The following is a 21,582-nucleotide window of genomic DNA, read 5'->3' as shown; positions in this document are numbered from 1 at the left end:
TTGCAGAGCACAGGCTCCAGACGCGCAGGCTCAGTAATTGTGGCTCACAGGGCTGTTGTGGTGCGCGGGCTTCTCATCGTGGTGACTTCTCTTGTTGTGGAGCACAGGCTCTAGGTGCGCAGGCTTCAGTAGTTGTGGCACGCAGGCTCATTAGTTGTGGCTCAAGGTCCTGGAGCGCAGGCTCAGTAGTTGTAGCACACGGGCTTAGGTGCTCCGCGGCATGTGGGATCTTCCCAGACCAGGCCTCGAACCCATGTCCCCTGCATTGGCAGGCAGATTCTCAACCACTGCGCCACCAGGGAAGCCCTGTACGTTTTTTTTAAAGCCTGTATTTTTATTATTATTACCTGTGCCTACTTTAAGAGACAGAATAAGATATAAATTAAAATGCTGACTAATCTGAATCCTCAATTTACTAGACTTATGCCACTACCACTCTGACACTTGTATACATATACAAACTTGTATAAGAAGCAAATGAAAATAAAGTAAAAACCTAGAACGCTATCAAAAGTATTTTGATTTATTCAATCAACCAACATTTATTAAATGCCTACCATCACTAGGTACTGTGCTAGGCACCAAAGGATTCAAAGATGGATAAAACATAGTGTTAATCCTTGAGGATTTTATAGTTTTAGGAGAAAAAGCCACATAAATACTTTAAAAATAATCCTGGCAGAAGTGTGGAGCATGAATTTACTAGGAAAGAGACTGGTGGCAGAGAGATCACGTAGGAGTCTACTGGAATATTCTAGGAGCATTTCTCAAAGTGTGGTCCCTGCACTAGCAGCTTTAGTGTGACCTAAGCCCCACCCTAGACCTATCGAATCAGAAACTCTGAGGATAGGACCCAGCAATTTATCTTTTAACAGGTCCTCTAGGTGATTCTGATGCATGCTCAAGTTTGAGAACCATTGTTCTAGAGTGACAGATAATAAGGATAGGATGGGGAATAAATAGTGATCTGATGTGGGTGCTGATGAAATTTAAAAAATTAAAAACAATTCTGTGGCTCAAAGCTTAGGAAACTATGTGGAAAATGAAACATCGAGTATGTCCCAGGCTCAGTTCATGTCAAGTGCTCTTCACCAGAGTCTCACTGCTTTTCCTGTGAAGGAGCTACATTTTACCCCACTCCCAGTAAGAAACAGCAGTAAAGATCCTAGGTAGGACATGACAAGGGTGCTGTTATTTGAGGCACTGGACATTCCACTGGGCAAATCGAATCTAGAGATCTACTGGATAACTTCAACACGTTCTATGAAATCTTGCCAGGAGCCTCTGACCTGTATGGTATTGTCTATTAACAGCAGGAACTGATGTTCAGGATTATGATCTTGAGAATCAGTTTTCATATTCATACTACAGGTATTAAGGGAAATAGATATTAAATGCTGCTTGCTTCCTTTCCTAACACGTGTTCTCGCCACATCTACCTCCATGTTAAATAACAGTAAAGAAAAGGTAGCTGTGATCAGTCTGTCACTGGATTATTCACATATACATTCTAGCATAGTTCCATGTTAAGTCAAGGTAACCTGATACGAAAGTATGGCCTAACCTGCTACTTCCTGACTCACTCCCTTTCTGACAAAATCCCTCAATAACCAAGTTCTTAGATATACTGACTAGAATGGTTTCTATCTGATGGTAGGAGGTAAGTTTGTCTGTAGCTATGCATGTGGTTAATTGACTTATTCATTCATACAACAAAAATTTACTATCTACTCTATGCCAGGCACTGTGGTGGGTCCTAAGGATACACTGGTGAATAAGACACATAGTGCCCCTGCTCTCTTGAAGCTTATATTTTAATGGGGGAGATTTTTAAAGAAGTAATAACTTAGTAATTAAGATAATAAAAAAGTAAATAAGATAATTCCAGAGACTGTTAAGTCCTATTAAGGAAAATGACTGTGTGTAGCAGTACAGAATAGTGAAGGGACCCATGTTAGATAGGATGGTTAGAGAACACTTCTAAGTTGAGACTGAGGATGGGAAAGACATAGCCATGTAGAGTAGGGAAGAGCATATTAGGCAAAGGGAACTCCACGTGCAAAGTGTCTAAGGCCTTAAAGAAGACCAGCATAGCCACTGCACGCAAGCAAAGGTCTAAGTGGCATGAAATACAGATTCAGAGATAGCAGATCGTATAGATCCTTTTAGGCCACTATAGGAGTTTAGACTTTTAGTCTAAGTGCAACTAGAAGCCACTGAAGGGTTGTAAGCCAGGGAGTGAAATAATTTGCTTTCTCCTTAAAGTGAGTACTTTGGCTACTTTGTAGGAAAATGGAATAGAATGCAAAAAAGACTGAAAGTATGGAGCTCAGTTAGGAAGCTACTGTAGTAAAAAACAGCCCTGAGTTAAAGTGGCAGAAAAGAAAAAGCAGAAAAATGGATGGATTTGAGATAAGATATGAGATATATCCTTAAAATTGAGTCAAAAGAACTCACTGAAGGTTTGGACAGAAGGAAAGGAAGGTATTAAGAATGATTCCTAGGTTTCCAGCTTAAGATATAAGCTGTTTGATGTTCCCTGTATTGTGTGATAGATGGATCATGCTGTAGGGAACATTTTCAGAACTCTAAGTATGAGAAAAAGGGCAGAGACAAAGGATGCAAACATACATGTGTACAGAGCCCACCCATCCATTACCCTTTTAAGAAAAACTGCCTCACCTCCAGCAGTTGAGGGGGTCAGCTGATGTATTTGGAGCATGTAAATCAACGCTTACTGCTAACTGGACCAAGGCCAGGGCATCTGACCCCAGATGTTCTTCCAGTATCCTATTTATGAATGGCACAAAAAGTGAATTGAGCTAAGCTACTGTTCTCTTTCAGGAGCCAGAATGGAAAGCAAAGAAGGACCAGAAAGACCAGGAAGGAAGAAGCAGACATGCAACGCAGCTGAGTGACATTAATGTGTAAGCAATGGAGTGAAGATCCATGAATATCTGCTGTTGAGGTCTCTGGAACTGATGGAATCTAGAATCATCATCTGGCTCCACTCTCAGTAAAAACTTGTCCAGTTTTGGTTCTTGCTTGAGATTCCTTTTATGACAGGTAACACATATGAACCCTTACTATGTGTCAGGTACTGTTCCTTTATAAACATGATTTCATTCAGCTTTTACTGTAACCCAAATGAGACAGGTATTTTATCCTCATTTTTATAGATGAGAAAACTGAGGCTCAGAGATGTCAAATAACTTGTCCATAGTCACACAATGCCAGAACAAGGACTCAAATCCATGTCTTTTGACCCACTGTCTTAACCACTGTGTTATAATGTCTCCCATAATGCTTATGTGCTTCCTTAAAAAAAATTCCTTATTCTGAGCCAGATGAAATGGGTTTCTGTTCCTTTGACCAAAGGAATCAGATGAAATAGTGCCTTAAAGCCAAAGTATGGCTGCCCTACTAGATCCTGCACCCCTGCCCCTGCTTCCATGACAATGAGCTCCCTCACATAGTTGTCATTCTTAAGAAAACTGAATAGAACAAAATAAAGTACTGTATTGTGGGGATTTTGAAATGCACATATATAAAACAGAATGATACATTATAATCATAAATCTATATCGTTTCTTTTTCCTCTGTCTTTGAATACTTCAATATAGAATAGAGATTGAAATACACTGTGAAAAACCAATTTCTTCCTCTACCTTCTGAAAAATTAAAAGAAGGAGCTCTGGTTGTGTCCACTTAGGTAACAAAATTTTACAACCTGCTACTCCAAGGCTTAAAGGCTTAACTCAGGGTAGAATTTGGCTTATAGCTATATAGCATTTCAAAGGCAAAGAAAACTCCCCATCACTTTTCACTGTTCTTTCTGACAGTCTGTTACTCCTAGTCTTTTGAATTGTTCATCCCTCAGACATCATCATTTTTATGAGTTATTTAGGCAAGCTGGGGCAGTAGTGCAAGAAAGCATGAGTTTACTGTAAGGCACTGAATAAATGATTGTAGATATGGGAAGAAGACTAATTTTAAATATAACGGTAAAAGTTATTTTTATTAAATTTTCAGTTTTGTGTTCATCATCCTAGGTGATGTATTTCAACTGTGTGTTTTTCTAGTCATTTGCAAGACAGCAGGTAGAGTGTTTATATGAATACCTTTCATCAAATTTAATACCTAATACAGTTTCTCTAGAAGGTAAGCAACTTCTCAATCTGACCTGTGTCTTTTCCACAGTTGTGCAATCAACTTTTACCTTTAAGATGATGACTAACTTACAGCGGGCTAGAATATTTTAGATTATTCTTTAATGAAGGAAGGTATTAAGAAAACAGGGGTGGCATTGACAGTTTTATGTGTCTAGGTCATTTAGGTTAAACATTTAAACCTAAATGTTTAATAAAGATGCTAACTGGGTATTTTTTCCTTTATAGGATGTGTTTTAAATATTTTATAATTGCTTTATCACTTCCTTAAAATTGAGTTTTCAGAAAAACCGTGTACTTCTGCTGATATGAGTATAGATCACTGTCTCTTTACATTGTGTTCTAGTGTTAGCCTAATTACTAGAATGAGAAAAAGTCTGAGAAACCTTTAGCCATTAAATTCATATATTTAACAAGTTACAACCTTGAAATCTTGCTCTACCTGAAAGTGCCATTAAAAGTGCTTGACCATTATTACTAGAGGAAATTTTTAATAAAAGCTAATTAAGCTATGAAACTCCCAAATGGTTAACTGATTTTAGGGGCTAAATTTCTGGTACTTCTAATTATCCTCTGATGGCTTTACTTAGTGTTTCACAACCATGACAGACGACAATGAAAAACCGCAGTGAAATTCATCCACCCTGACACTGTGCTAAGCACCAGCTTCTCCCTCTCCAAGTAAAATCAATACTCTGTTTGAGTAAACACGTTTACAGCTTTATTAGGATGTCTTGCTTGTTCTGTAACAGCTACTTGAAGCTGTGGTAACAAATCGACTCAACTCAGTTAAACCTAGAGAGCTGGGTAAGAGGCCCATCGATAAGGCTGTTATAAAAATAAACTGCAGGAGATCAGAAAGCTGGAGCAAACAGTCTGGTAAATGTCAATATTTTCCCTTACAGAGGATGACAAAAACAGTGAGATTATGTGGAAAGTCTTTTTTTTCCCCTTAAAAATGTCTCTTGTTTCAACTGGATAAAGCATTTCTACTTTTTGTGTACAGTTCTTCTGAATAAAATTTTTGCTTCTTAATGCCCATGTGCATCTGGAACAGGAAGCTGATGTAAATACTTGGTATTTCTCCTACCATTTCAGATTCTTTATTTTCCTTTATATAAAGAGGCTTATTTTGGTCTTCACTGACTTTATAAAATGACCTTATTCAAGTTATCTGGAATACCCTTGGTGGCTTAGTCTTACCTTCTTTTTATTAATGAAACAAAATTTCTGTCATCCACATTTGGGAGGTCATTTCAACACAGTGTTCACTCTTGCTATAATACTGGTGAGACCTGATGTTGTACCTTCCAAATTAGGCCTTCCAAATTAATGCATTTAACAAGAGCAAACAGTGTTAGTAGCTATAGTCAGGCTACTTAACCTCCTGACGAGCGGTAGTACATAAAAATGTCTGCTACCTATTAGGAGCAAGCCTCCACAGTGGCTACAGCTCTACCAAACAAGAACTCACATACCCTCTTTTAGATGTTTACAGGTTGCTCAAAGAACTAACATATGGCAGGAAATTCCCACTTCAGTTTGGCTGGCTTAGACTACCCAGATGTGACAAAGTAATGGTTTCCCCCTGCTGAAAAAGGCTCAGATGTAAACCTTTTATCCTTTCATTTTTTATGTAGTTTAGTTAGTAAAATTTTATTTTGTTTTGACTTCATATTGACTACCAACTAGTCATGAACTTAAGTAACAACTTGTGACTCATATGTTAGAAAACACAGATTTTTCTGGAAAAAGGAAATCAACAAACATTAAATTTTGAAATAACTTAAAAAGCTACTGTGCCCATCAGGGTAAGGTCTGACCTAGCAGGTATTTGCATAATGAAAACCAAAGCCTAAGTGGTGTCAGATGGTGTAGTGACTGACATGCACAGGAAGTCAATTCAGAGCAAAGGTTCCTTCACGACAGCTAAGCACAATACATCCTCCCACACAAAGTGAGCAACTGAGCAGTATGGTATAATATATAGGCAGTGGTCAGTGCTATAACAATGAGGATAACTTATCTGCTCTTTCTGGTGTATGAAAATGGAAACTTGTCAAATTGTATTAACGTGGCGTGGGACATTGCATTTGAATTAAAAAAAAAAAATCCCAAACCAAAACACCTTTCTGTGCCCCTAATTCAGGAAAGAAGCTCCTGAAGAGTACTAAGCAGTATGTTTTACTTGTATGGATAAGGTGCCCTTGCACCCCAACCCCTTTCAAGATACTGCTTTAAAGATCATTCCTAGGGGCTTCCCTGGTGGCGCAGTGGTTGAGAGTCCGCCTGCCAATGCGGGGGACACGGGTTCGTGCCCCCGCGGAGCGGCTGGGCCCGTGAGCCATGGCCGCTGAGCCTGCGCGTCCGGAGCCTGTGCTCCGCAACGGGAAAGGCCACAACAGTGAGAGGCCCGTGTACCGCAGGAAAAAAAAAAAAAAAAGATTATTCCTCCTTATGGAACAAAAATGTTAGAATCTGAATTTTAAACCTAATGTGTGATCTCTTGATGTGGTTCCCAAAATAAAAGTTTAGCATATGCTTCTGTTTATTGTTAAAGTTAAACATCTTGGATACCCACATACCAAAAAAACTACATCAAAGGCTTCTACCCATTTGGGGTATCAACTCTTGACCTATGTATTTCCAAAAGGCCTATATAACAGACTACTTAACTGACAATTTTCATTTGGGTTATGAACACATGTAATCACTGGATCATGAATTAATGAGCCAGGAGATCTGGCTTCTAGTACTGCATGTTTACAATTAACTCCCTTTCCTCATCCATCAAATGGGGGCTTTTTAATAGACCATCTTAGGTTTTCATAACTAACATCAATTCATTCAAGAGAGCTGCTTTTTATGAGCAACCAGATAAAATGTGGATAGGGTCAAATGGGGATTTGTTTAATCTCATTTCATTCTGATTCAGATAAAACCTCATTTGAACATAGTTTCACTATTGAAAGTTTGAAAACCTGAAAACCAGAAACGTGATTTTAAAAAATACTCCCTTTCAGCATTAACATTTTAAGCAATATAATTAAAAACAAAAAGACTTACCAGGACAAAGTCATAGCTGCTAGAGTGTTAGAATAAGGAGATGACAGTAAGCTTATTTATGCCCTAATTCATAAGCAAGATAACTAATTTTGTTACTATTTAACTCAATTCAAAAACCTGTATTTGATCAACTGACAATTTCTCACAGCAGGGTGGTTCTAAAATTCAAAGAGCACTTGACGACAGAAACTGGTTTTAATTTTCCGTTTATTTCATGGGATAGAAATAAAACATACATATCTTAATTTTATAAAATATCAATGTAAACTGGATAATTAAATGAAAAATAAATTAAGATCTTGTGTTCATACCCCAGGTTTGGGAACTCATATCTGAAGTGAGAATAGCTGTAAATTTGGTAATTGCATTGATAATTTTTGTTTGTTTTATTCAGACCCCTGTTTATAGTAAATAGCCATATAACATCAGAGGTTACACTTCATACAAATTTTCATACAGTCTGGGAAGTTGTTTGTAATAACTTACGCACCATTGGTTAAGACTTCTGCTAGGTCACAAGGTTGGCCAGGCTAGGCATCAGTACTACCCACATGTGATTTCATTTATTTTGATTATATTAATTACAAAACCAATAAAGGCACATTGTAACAAATTCAAACATCTATGAGACAAGATTTTAAATTGAATACACTCAGCTTTACGAAACCTTACTATATTGCTCCTACCTTTTTTTCATTTTGCTACTGACTGATGAAATCTCTGCTAAGTCATAGATTGGCCCCAGTCTACAGACTAATGTTTAGAAAAAGCACTTAGGCTATTTTTCCTCACTTGGAGGGGAAGACAAGAGGATAGTAATGGAATGGAGTATAACAAAATGATCAGAGGTAAGAACTTGGGGGTCAAACTTTGAGTTTGAATCCTGGTTTTCACTGTGACCTTGGGCAAATTACTTACTCTCTTGAACCCCTGAGACCAGAGGAACTGTCCAGTTGAGCCTAGGCCCAGCTGCCAATTCACAGATTTGTGGAGTTAAATAAATGGTTGTTGTTGTAGGTCACTAAGTTTTGAGGGTGGTGTGTTATGCAGCAAAACCTAACTGATACAGATTGGATGAATCTGACAGATAAGGTAGGTAAAATTGACCAAACCCATGTAAGAGCAGCTTGGACTGCTATTGGATTCAAGTGAGTTCCATTTGACTCACAAATATCATAGGCCAGGAAACTGATATATATATATTTTGTCATATCACAGTTCTAACAAAATTCACTTCAGATATTTTGCTTGTGACATTTCTTCTGGTCCTCTGCTGCTAAATGAAATCTTATAAATACCAACATTGTTTTCTTAGAATAAGCATTTCTTAATAATCATCAAATATAGGAGATGTAAGGTTCATATTTAAGTTTCAGGGTCTGATAGCCTCCATGGCTCAGACTGTCTCTGGATTCTCCATATCTCCAGAAGACAAAGTCCTTTGAATTCCATTATCTATTTACAATTGCTTCTAGATGGAGGCCATCCAGGATACAAGATCTTTGAGGGAACATTACTATTTGGGAAAAATTCCAGACTTTATCCTAAAATCATCCTGTATCCCGTGTTAATGAAAGTTATTTCTCATTTCTGTCATGGCTCGAGGATCATCTTTACCTCTTTAGACCCACAAAGGCTTAAATAATCTTAGGCAAGACTCCTGAAATTTGGTCCTGGTCCAACGTCAACTTATCAAAATCTCTGGATGTGAAACATCAGAGTAGCGTGTCATGAAGCATCCTAAGACTGTGCAAGGTGTGAATCTCTCTTCCCTTTCCCCCTGTGTGAACTTGAGCTGCTGTCTGTGGTGTATTTCAAATTCTTAATGACCAAGTCAATCCCATACCTCATTTGATGGTTTTAAGGGAAACTGCTTAAGAAATCAAACACCAAAGATGTCCTGCTAGAGGTAAAAGACAGGGAAAGGGATCGTTGTTGCTGTGGGATGGGGTAGGAGTGTGCAGCAATCATCTTGGTTACCATCCACAAGTAAATCTTCTGCATACAGTGGGTCATATGAAGGTTTCGTTTTTGGGTGAAGAAGTGTGAGAAATGATATATTCAACACTCACCAAGTTATTTTCTAGTCCTCTGAGTTGACAGCAAAGGCAGGGGGTGGTGCAGAAAAAAAAATCAGAATTCTACACCACTTCTCTGTACAGCACAATGAAGCAGCAGTTAAGAAGAACGGGAGAGTAAGTTACAAATGTTTGGGAATAAAAAGCAAGGTGAGAATAGAAAATGTAAACATAACTTAGAGATTCCCTATGGTTCTCTGAAGTATAGACAGGTGCTACTTGAAAAGGAAGTAATATCCTTGCTCTGGTAACTTAAATCTTTTTTTTTAAACAAAAAGTCTTTTCTGAACATGAATTAGAAAGTGAAATTAATGCTCCTTTTTATTAGATGGGAAATAGGATAATTATTTATACTGTGATTGCTAAGTGGCTTTAAAAGTCATTTTCATATTGTAGGTAATATCGTTTAGGATAATACATTTTCCCTGATAAAGCTGTCATGAGAAATTTGAAAATAGAAGTATTAAAGGCAGCACAGTTACTTTACTATCATTCAAATAAACTATTCTAAGCTATATATGGCTCTTAACATTTAATGAAGCTTTTTTAAACCTAAGAATGTTGGTCCTTGGGTAAGGTCTCTAGTCTTTTTTCTGAGAGTTAGATGTACGTGCCTGGGTATAATCTGTCAAAGGTGCACTCACTTTTAGTCTAAAGATGATTTGTAGGTCTAGTTCATATTCCTATAGCTGCCATAAAACATACAACTAAATCATATTAGATTAACACAGGCTGGTATTGACAGCCCACTGGGAACATATTGATTAGGTCCCCTTTCATGTTATTTGTTATGATTTTTCTTCTCAGTTTCATTTACTGGGAAGACACAGGGGAAGAGATTTCACAGGGAACAATGACAGTGCCTGTCACAAAATGTTCTCAATGTTTCCATTTGTTACTATGGCAGTGACAAAGAGGGTTCCAAATGAAAAGGCAGACCTGCTGTGACAAAGCACAGCAGGACAACAGGAAGAAATTTTCAACTGACCTGGGAAATTAGGAAATCATACTTAGAGATTATAGAATTGTCTCCATTTCCAAGGGTACAATCGTGGCGCTTTGGCTTTTGAGGGAGAATGTGAAAAGGGTAGTTCCATCAGGGCTGGCTAGTGACAAGTAAAGGGCAGACATTAGAAAGTGTTTAAGGTCTCCAAATAGAACAAGGAGGTATGCTTGTGGAGGCTAGAGGGATTTGTCACTGTTACCAAACTCTCGAGACGGAACTATGAATTTAATTTATGTTCCTTTGGGGTACTCATTTTAAAATTATACATGAAAATCTATGATGTAGTCATGTATCTCTTATGTGGCTAATGAGAACGCATGGCACTCTGGTATTGGGATATGTAATATCAGCACACGGTAGGTGAAGTCATGGTTTATCTAAGAACTTGAAATTGGGACTGGAATATAGTTATGCAAAGTCACAAAAGAAAGAAGTGCTTGTAAGCCAGCAAAACTTGAAAGTAATAGGAGGAATATATTAACCATCTAAAGATAAAATGTGTCAATCAGAAAGGAAACACGTTAATCAGGCAATCAAGCAAAGAAAAAGAAACTACATAGTAAATGCAAAAGTTGCCATCATTGCCTCTCCATTCATGATCAAGGTAGAGGAATATACTTCAAAAGATAGAGTATTTCCAATCCTACTAGAAAGCCTTCCCCTGGTGTAGAGATGGGAGTAGGGGATTTTAGCCAATGGATTTTTGAGTATTTCCAACTAACCAGAACATCTCTATTGTAAGATGGATGTATCAGCCTGGTGCTATTAAACAGTTGATTCATATAACTCCCTGTATTCAGATTCCATGCTGACCAAGCGAGTTTATGATCTGGCTTTCTGTATCTCTGTAGTGCAATCAATTCTACTGCTTAGCAGAAAGCTCCTGGTTCAAACTCACCTGGGATTAAGTCCTTCGATTCTCTTCCCTTTCACTTTCTTTTCTGCAACAATCTTACCCCAGAGTCCTAAGAATCCTATTGTGTAACAAAACCTCCTGTTCAATAAATGAAGTCATCTATTCAGTCAATAGGAACATTCTCTCTGGCAAAACCAGCTTTTGTTAGAAAGGCGGGTCTGTGGTTCTGAGTCCTAATGATGAGATTTCCCTAAAAGTTTAGAGAAGCAGTACAGTTCAGACTGCCTGGGTCTGAATCCTGGCTCTGCTACTTTCTAGCTACGAGAATTTGGGAAAGTTATCTAACCCCTCTGTGTCTCAGTTTTCTCATCAGTAAAATGGGGTTAAAAATAACCTACTTCAAGGAGCTTTTATGAACATTAAACGAGTTAATATACGTAAAGTGTCTAAGATATCAGTTGGCTAGTAGGTGCTGCATAAATGTTATCTATGCTATTACTATATAGCTTGATGTACATAGACAGAATGTGCTGAACACGCCAGCATAAGTATTCCTTGTTAAAATGACATTAGAGTATTCATCTCATTGCATGACTCAGTCTTTCAGGATCTGAATATCCTGGGAACCAATGAGAGTAGGGTTAAAATGAGAAAAATGGCTACTTAATTGAGGTTTTACCAGTAAAGTTCTGCCTAGTTTCAGCTTGACTTCCACTTTCTCTATACTGATTTCAACAGTGCGTAGTGAAATCCAGGGTATGATGAAAGTGAATAAAGTGAGGAGGCTGCCAACATATTACAAAAGGGGTTGGCAAACCATAGCCTGAGAGCCAAATCCAGCCCATGCTCTGTTTTTGTACAGCTGGAGAGCGAAGAAAGGTTTCTACATTTTTAGAGTACTGCAAAAAACCAAAGACAAAACAAAAAGCAAGCAAGAAAACAAGAAGAATATGCAGTATACGGCTTGCAAAGCCTAACGTATTCACTGTCTGGCCCTTTAGGAAAAAAGGTTCGCAAATCGCTGTTCCACACTCTTTCCTTTTTACTTACCTCACTGTACCCCAAGAATAAGTATATAAATGAGTCTGGGTAACCAGAGTGAGATAAGAAAGAGGCCGAAAATCCTGTAACAAAGAGCCCAAGGGCTTTGATGATATAGTTCATTTATCACTCTAACTGTAATACAAATGGCTAGCTCGCTGTTCCTATTTTAGTATCCTAAGAATGACTTCCCTCTTCCTCAAAAAGTCTATATATTCCTACCTCGTAGTGGAAGCATTATAGGTAGTTAGGGGTCTATAAAGGAATCTGTTGTTGCAAGGCCAGGAAGCCCCAGGCCTCAGGCCCAGGAGCAGTGCCTAATTAGGTCACCATCGTATCTATGACAGCCTCAGGATGTACCCAACTAAATAGCAAAGAAAGAGAATACTTACTGTTTTAAGTACTTTAAAGTGCTTAAATAACACACACACAAGTTATAAATTTAAAAGTTTCTGTACTAGATTCCTAGTTTAACCAATTTCTAAACAGGAAATCAATAGTGTCTCCTTAATGTATTACAGAATTTGGCCCAATTCTGGATAAGGTATTTTTAGGCTACATGGGTTTACAGCTCTGAAGCGGTATGGAATAGGAAAAACAGCTGCAAAATAATCAGTGATGAAGCCTTTCAGAGCAAAGGAATAAAAGATACGTGCGTGACAGTAAAGTAGAACATTATTTGTTGTATGTACTCTTTCCAAAAAAAGATGGCATGGGGCATGCTACCAGTCTAATGGTAAACAGCTCATTTAAGACTAGGCATGAAAAGTTTCAAAGAAGGAAACATGAAAAATTTATGCTAGTGAACATTAAAAGAATATAAATATTTTAAGTAACATTAAGTTCAAACCATTATACAATCTTAAATAAGTTTCCCATAATTCAACTTATCTTCCAAGGAAAGGAAGACAAGGGTCAGCTCCATTCGCCTTTTTTTCCTTGTCTCGCTTGATGTTATGAGAAATAAAGGTCAGGAGGGACTCTTCTGGGCTATCACTCAGGAGTCTAAAGCTTTCTAGAGATCTTAACCTAGCTTAACTACACTTGGCTAGAAGGAGTTCAGACATATGAAAAGAACTTTTGAATCCGATTTTAGATCAATCTAAGTTATCAAGCCAAAACTCTTCCAATTGTCTTGATCTTATTTTTGACTACTCACTCCAAGAATGATTTAGTTTTTATAAACTGTGCCAGTTCTTATTGAACCTTAATGAGACAAAAATTTAACCCTTCCTGGTACAATAAACATCCAACTATTGTGTTAGAAACAGATGTTTTAACTAAAGGATATAATCCAAAGACATCATCCTTAGCTATTAGCGTACTATTAATATTCACAATGTGTTTTAAAGAACAACAATTTGTTAACATTTAAGCCTGAAGGGCTATGAATATACTATGTACTGTCTTGATGCAGCTTGTTTATGCAATATTCTGACAGACACAATTAATCTTGTGAAAATGACTGGGATATAGCGTAACAGTAAATTATCTTTAAGCCCAAAATACATATTTTCCTGTAGTAATATACCCTCATAACACAATGATAGTAGCATATGGAAAAAACATCAGGAATTAATTATTTAAAAGCAGAAATTAAAAGTTACTATATTCATAAATCTTGGCTATGTGGCAGAGACAGGGTTAAAGGAAATGTTTAACTTGTAAGTAAGTATGAAATAAATGAGTCCGTACCTCCAACAAATGCATCTCCAGCTCCATTGGTATCAACAATTTCTTTCTGGTCTTGATCCAAGACAGCAAAAGCGGTGACTTCACTTTCTGCAATTAGAGCCAAAGAAAGGCAGACTGACTTCTCTTTGTAAACACTCAATATACAAACTCACCCAGGAAAGCTTGAAGCTCCTACATCAGCCAAAGAGAGAGACAGAACATGAAGCCCATATTCTGTACATGAGCACTTGGGAACCAAGGTGAAAAGCCATCTGTAAGCAATGCTTTTTGGTATTTTCAGCATACAGATGTTGTATGTGTTTTGTTAAGAGTTACACTTAGGTAGTTCACATTTTTGAGGAACAACTGTAAATGGTAGCAGTACATTTTTGGACAGTAAAAATACTTGAACAGAAACTATGAGCTAAAGGAAGTATTAAGTACTAGATCATGGATCTCTAATAAAGCATCAAGCCTGGCTACATTCCTGGCAATGAAATCTTGGATATAGTTAAAGAGCTGTAAATTTAAAAAATACAAATAATGAGTCTTGAGTATTTCTCTATAGAAAATCACAATGGCACAATAAAAATATAACTACTATTCTGAATAATACTTGATGCCAATGTCAAGGATTACTGATATTAGTTGGTTTATTACGGATAACTTAATCTGGTTACTTTTTACAACGGAGTCACTATTTCCTCCAAACTATCAGTCAAATAACAAAAGGGAAAGCTACCACTGAATGCTTGGGCAGAACAAAATGGACAGTGCAATGAGCTCTTCTCTTACAGCAGTCTGGACTTGGTTCTTGGTTCTTTTGACTACAGAGTAACCTAATACACTACTTTAAACTTGGCACATGACAGTGGAATGGCATTACAGTAGTCTCCGTTATCCAGTTTTGCTTTTTGCGGTTTCAGTTACCCACGGTCAGCTAAAGTCTGAAAATATTATGTGGAAAATTCCAGAAATAAACAATTCATAAGTTTTAAGTTCCACACCATTCTGAATACCGTCCCAATCCATCCTGCCCTGGATATGAATCATCCCTATGTATGCCGCCTGTAAGTCACTCAAGTAGCCGCCTCGGTTATCAGATTGACTGTCACTGTACTGCAGTGCTTGTGTTCAAGTAACCTTTATTTTACTTACTAATGGTCCCAAAGCACAAGAGTAGTGATGCTGGAGATTTGGATATGCCAAAGAGAGGCCATAAAGTGCTTCCTTTAAGTGAAAAGGTGAAAGTTCCTGACTTAATGAGGAAAGAAAAAAATATTATATGTTGAGGTTGCTAAGACAGATCTACAGTAAGAACGAAGCTTCTATCTGTGAAATTGTGAAGAAGGAAAAAGAAATTTGTGTTAGATTTGATGTCGCACCTTAAACTGCAAAAGTTATGGCCAGAGTATGTGACAAGTGCTTAACTAAGATGGAAAAGGCATTAAGTTTTGGGGTGGAGGACATGAACAGAAGATTTATTCCTATTGACGGCAACGTGCTGCGCCAGAAAACACTGAGCCTATAGGAACACTTCAGCCAGGGATCCCCTGAAACAAGTGACAGCCAAGCCATTTACTGCAAGTAAAGGATGGTTACAGATTCAGTAAAAGATCTGGACTGAAAATATAAAAATTATTGGAGAGGCTGTGTCTGCTGATGAAGAAGCTACTGCCACATTTCCGGCAGTGCTGAAGGAGTTGATTAAGGAGATAGCATACCATCCAAAGCAAGTCTTCAGTGGTGATGAAACTGGGCTCTTCTGGAAGAAGATGTCCAATAGAAGCTACATTCATAAAAGTGCAAAGGAGGCACCAGGGCATAAAACATGGAAGGACAGATGAACGTTGGTACTATGTGGCAACACTGCAGGGCATATGATAAAGCCAGGTGTAGTGTGTGTAGTGTTCAGGGTGAAGAACCCACGTGCTCTCAAAATCAAAACCAAAAATTATCAGAAAGCATGGGTGACAGTTATCTCATTAATGGGATGCTTCCACCAATGCTTCATCCCAGAAGTGAAAAAATATTTGGAAGAAGAAAGGGTGGAATTTGAAGTCCTATTAGTAACAGATAAACGTACCTGGTCATCCTGAATTGTTACAAACGTGAAAATGTTGAGGTTGGAATTTTATCTCCAAATACAACTTCACTGCTTCACCCCTTTTACAAGGGCATCATTCAGTTTGTCCAGGTCACATACACCCACCCTGTATTTGATCATATTTGATCAGCAATTGATGCAGACTCTAATCTGGACACAATGCAGTGCTAGAAATCATTCATTATTACTGACACAATAACATTCATCAAAGCTGCAGAGGATGAATTAAAACCAGAAATTGTAAAGGCCTGCAGTCATGAATGATTTTAAAGGCTTCCTGGGGATCAGTGGAGAAGTTAGGAAAATCATTCACACAGTAAGAAGGATTTGCCAACATGCTTGATGAAGAAGCAGAACACATCGAAGACCATGGAGAAATGTTAACAAATGAGAAAGTGGAAGAACTTGTTGAGTCATTTACAGAGGAAGAGAAAGATGATGAAGAAGAAAGTGGAGCAGAACCAGCAACTCGGACATTACCAAAATTTGCTGAAGTGTTTCAAATTGCACAGACTTTAAAGGACAAAATTAGGGAATAAGATCCTTGGATGGAATGCAGCATTAAAGTCACCCTTATAATCACTGAAGGATTCAACCTCTGTAGCAAAACACTGATGAGTTAAAAAGAGACAACTTCCAATTACAATGTTCTTCCAAAAGGTTTCATTGAAACAAATAAACAAACACAAACAAAAACACTTCAGCTATTGAGGATGCCCAACCATCAACATCATCATGGCTTGATGATTCTCCTTCTGACGTTATCATCAGAAGGTCAATGTTAGCCTAATGATACATCACAATATCTGTGTCATTCACCTCACCTCATTTCATCACGCAGGCATTGTATCATATCCTATCATCATCATAAGGGTGAGTACAGTACAATAAGATAATCTGAGAGAGAGAGACCACATTCACAAATTTTTTTTTTTTTTTGGCCATGCCGCGTGGTATGCGGGTTCTTATTTCCCCAACCAGGGATGGAAACCTGGTCTCCTGCAGTGAAAGCGTGGAGTGCTAACCACTGGACCGCCAGGCAATTCCCATCACATAATTTTTATTACAGTATATTATTGTAATTGTTATATTTTATTATTATTCATTGTTGTTAATCTCTTACTATGCCTAATTTATAAATTAAACTTTATCATAGGTTAGTATGTACAGAAGAAAAACAACATAGTATATATAGGGTCTGGTACTATCCACAGTGTCAGGAACCCAATGGGGGCTTTGGAACATATCCCCTGCAGGTAAGGGAGACTACTGTATCTGTGATGAAATTTGGCCTAGAGGACATTTGTAAAAGACTGAATAGTGCTTTTCATTGGTGTCTGGAACTTCTGAAACTACAAATTTGCATCCTTTATGGGGACAAATGTGGCCAAAGCGCTATAAACTTCAATCTCATCTAAGATCAAGAAGGAGAGAAAAGGAAATCTTGGAAATTTTAAGGTCTTAATAAAGAACCTAAGACTCTCAAAAAGCATGTTCTGTTTGCCTTTTGCTACCTGCTACTAATGGATACTTTCAACAAGAGATAAACAAAGTGATGATAATGAAAAAAAGATCCTCCTGGAAAGATTGATATTCAAGAAGAGGACTCATTCACTTAGTGATGTCTTTTGACTGTAGATGCTAAGAAGATTCCTATTAGAAGTACCTGTTTAAACTCTTTAAGTACTACCTTTCCACACTTTGTAACACCAGACCTACATGAAGTTAACAAGATTTTGATTAATTGGAAGTTAAGGCATAAACATCCAGGATTAAATTTTCTAGGGAGTATGCAGTACAGACTGCTACGCAGGCTAAAAAAAAAAAAAAAAGATATAAGCAGACTTTATTAGAAATAATTAGGAAAGGAAAGGGCTACAGTCTGGTTTAGGGAAAGGTCTGTACCATAAATATTTATAAAGAAATCTGATTTTATTACTTCCAAGTACAAGTCATACTATAAAGGGAATTAACAACTATAAACTAAGAACAAACAGGCGTTAAACAAGTAAAATGAGCTAAGTTAATGACACCATTACCATTTATAATAAGGTTATATTATGTAATAATATAACACATCTATAAAACATTTTAGGTAATATAAGAATTAATTCCTGGATTACAGATTAAAATAATCACATATAAATGATAAGTTGCAATTAGATATAATTCCTTGAGTTCTTTGTTTAAAAAAGTTATTGACTTTTGATTGGATAAATCTTTATTTATGAATAAAACCTAATTCACAATGGAAGAGTTTATCTGAATTTTGTTCTTAAGAATCATGACTTTTTGTTTAAATTAGCAAAAATTCTAAATGAATGCAGCTTTACTACACTTTCTTCTGGATATATGTGTAGATCCTTGAAATCCTTTACCCTTAGGTGTCATATGAAGTTCAATTTCCTGAAACATAAAGTAGAAATATTTTCCACTTTTTGTACTTATTAATTCAAATAAGTATATAAGAATATTAAGAATGTAAAAAGAGCTGTCATAAATTGGTACACAGTCCAGGCTCTATTATCTTCTGCATCTAGAGAGCTATATTATGAGAACTCCTTTCAAAATAATAACGCTGAAAATTTGCGAGATCTTGAATGGTGTTCCAAATCATTGAAAAGGGATTAAACAACGTTCAATAATATTCAAGTTCACTTATATTTTTGGTACATTCTTATTTTGAAATACAATGATCTAAGCTGGTTTACAGAGTTATTAAAAAAACTCCCACAGGGGCTTCCCTGGTGGCGCAGCGGTTGAGAGTCCGCCTGCCGATGCAGGGGACACGGGTTTGTGCCCCGGTCCGGGAAGATCCCACATGCTGTGGAGCGGCTGGGCCCGTGAGCCATGGCCGCTGAGCCTGCGCGTCCAGAGCCTGTGCTCCGCAACGGGAGAGGCCACAACAGTGAGAGGCCCACGTGCCGCAAAAAAAAAAAAAAAAACTCCCACAAACTAAGTAAATGGTATTCACCAGCATGACCCATTCCATAGCCTTCTAGTCAATTTATTGTATGAACATACAAAGTACCTAACTAAATCTTAAGACACACTTATAGGCATGGGCATTATTCAGCCAATGAGGCCCAAGACACTCACATCACTGTTACTGGGATCTTGTTTTCTTAGGTGTGAAATAGGACTGGAGTAGCTGTGGGAACAAGTAGCAAAAATAGCTTTTTGCCTTAGTTATAGAAAAATGACACTTAGTTCTGATCAAGTACTTCTACTCAAGAGCTTAAGATAAGTAAGTGCCATTGTCTCTTCCCAAATTCTTTATAAAGTGAGAAGGAAAAGGATTGGGAATAATTATTATTCCTATTTTCCAGACTTCTACAACAGCACAAAATCATGAGCTTCCCCAAGCAGACAGGAAACACACACTAACAATTCAGCTGATAACAGATTTGCTTAGTGTCATTTATTGGATAAGACCCTCATGGCATCTTCACTCAGAACAATGAAATTTAATGTACTTAAAGTACAAAATAATAAAAATCAAACAGTCTCTGGACAGTTTATACAAACAGGTAATTCACTCTTCACTCTACTGTGACATAAGCCTTACTACCCAGTCTCTTAAGAGGCCAGTCTGGCTAGAATCAACTATAATGTTAAGTCGTTTATAGTAGAGATGGTTAGTTCATACAAATGCCACAATATCTAACTGAAAAATAATAATAAAAAATCCACTCATTCAATGCCAAACAATTAGACTAAATGTTCCGGTAGCTTTACTGCTACCAAATTAACTATATATTTTAGTACTGTATACACATACAGAGTCAAGATAATTAATATCCTTAGGAAATTCTGTTCAAGGTATATTAAAGTGCCATGTGTTGTCACTGTCTTACTGATGTCACCTCTAAATTGTAGTGAAGATATAACTGAAGAAGATACAAAGCAGGGTGAGAAGCAGATAGCTAAGTGTTTTTCAGCCTCAAGGTAGACTGTAGTCACCACCTCTACCACGGCCTCTGATGAGCATTACCAGCCATGGAAAAAAACAGAAAACTGACGGCAAAAACTTCACCAGAAAGTGACAAGTAGGACTGTTTAAAAACCAGGACTCCTGGGCTTCCCTGGTGGCGCAGTGGTTGAGAGTCCGCCTGCCGATGCAGGGGACACGGGTTCGTGCCCCGGTCCGGGAAGATTCCACATGCTGCGGAGGGGCTGGGCCCATGAGCCATAGTCGCTGAGCCTGCACGTCCAGAGCCTGTGCTCCGCAATGGGAGAGGCCACAACAGTGAGAAGTCCGCGTATCGCAAAAAAAACCCCCCAGAACTCCTAAGGTTCGGAAAAGTGGCTCCTGCACCTTGGTTTCTTATAATGAGGTATTTCCAGGGTATTAATGTTTTTGTTTGCTTGTTTTGTTTTTTTTTTAATTTATTTATTTTTGGCTGCGTTGGGTCTTTGTTGCTGTGCGTGGGCTTTCTCTAGTTGTGGCGAGCAGGGGCTACTCTTCGTTGCGGTGCACAAGCTTCTCATTGAAGTGGCTTCTCTTGTTGCAGAGCACGGGGTCCACGTGCGCGGGCTCAGGAGTTGTGGCTCGCAGGCTCTAGAGCGCAGGCTCAGTAGCTGTGGCGCATGGGCTTAGTTGCTCCGCAGCATGAGGGATCTTCCTGGAACAGGGCTTGAACCCGTATCCCCCACATTGGCAGGCGGATTCTTAACCACTGAGCTACCAGGGAAGCCCTGCTTGTTTTTTATTAACCTTTTTTTGGGGGGATAATTTTAAACAAGCAGAAAAGTTTAAAGAAAAATACAGAGAATTCCCATATAACGTTTATCCAGATTTACCAGTTTTTCATTTTGCCATAATTTATCAGTCCTCCTGTATATACATACATATTTATTCTTTCAAGCCATTTGAGCTTAAGTTGCATATATCATGTCCTTTACTCCTTAATAATTTATTTAATTTGGCGTATTTCCTAAGAACAAACATATTCGTTTAGGTAACCATCGTATAGTTGACAAATTTAAAAACTTAATATTGTTATTTCATCTAATCTATACTCCATATTCCAATTTTGTTAATTGTCCTAATGTCTTTTATAGCAATTTTTTTCATCCAGTACAGGATGCAGTCCAGAACCACATACTGCTTTTAGTTGTGCTTGTTTTTTTAAAAAAATTAACCTTTTAACTTTTACTACAGGTAATGCATAACTACAGTCCCCAAATATAAATATGTGGAAATATATGGTACAACCACCCTTCTCCTCTTATCTCTCCCATTCATTCAGTTTCTAGCCCCACTATTTTTCAATCTGGTTATTACTGCTATTGCTTCCCTGTATATCCTTTCACAATTTCTCTATGCACATATAAGCAAAACATTCTTATTTTTCTCCTTTTTATTTTAAACAACAAAAAAAGTATCATACTGTATGCATGCTGTTCTGGACCATGTTTTTTCATTTGGAGATCTTTTTATATTGGTAAACAGAGAATGTCATTGTTTTTCATGACTGTGTAATAGTCCACTGTATGGATATACTATAATTTACTTAAGTAGTCCTTTATTGATGAACTTTTAGGTTGTTTTCAATCTTCTGTTATCACAAACAATGTTTCAA

General features: G+C 37.6%; 1 protein-coding gene across 8 annotated transcripts in view; it reads right to left on the bottom strand.

Annotated features, from left to right (window-relative positions):
- Positions 1-21,582, bottom strand: part of ADK (adenosine kinase) — a 488,464-nt gene that overhangs the window by 17,542 nt on the left and 449,340 nt on the right. For all 8 annotated transcript variants that reach the window (XM_029245237.1, XM_029245240.1, XM_029245239.1 and 5 more), the window contains one exon: positions 13,912-13,998. In XM_029245237.1, the coding sequence (XP_029101070.1) occupies positions 13,912-13,998 (87 nt within the window). The remainder of the gene's footprint in view (positions 1-13,911; positions 13,999-21,582) is intronic.

The sequence above is a fragment of the Monodon monoceros genome, unplaced genomic scaffold (assembly GCF_005190385.1).
Source record: "Monodon monoceros isolate NGI ecotype Baffin Bay Population unplaced genomic scaffold, NGI_Narwhal_1 Super_Scaffold_4, whole genome shotgun sequence".
Lineage (NCBI taxonomy): Eukaryota > Metazoa > Chordata > Mammalia > Artiodactyla > Monodontidae > Monodon > Monodon monoceros.
Note: the sequence above shows the minus strand (reverse complement) of the source record. Positions and strands in the feature narration are given on the sequence as shown.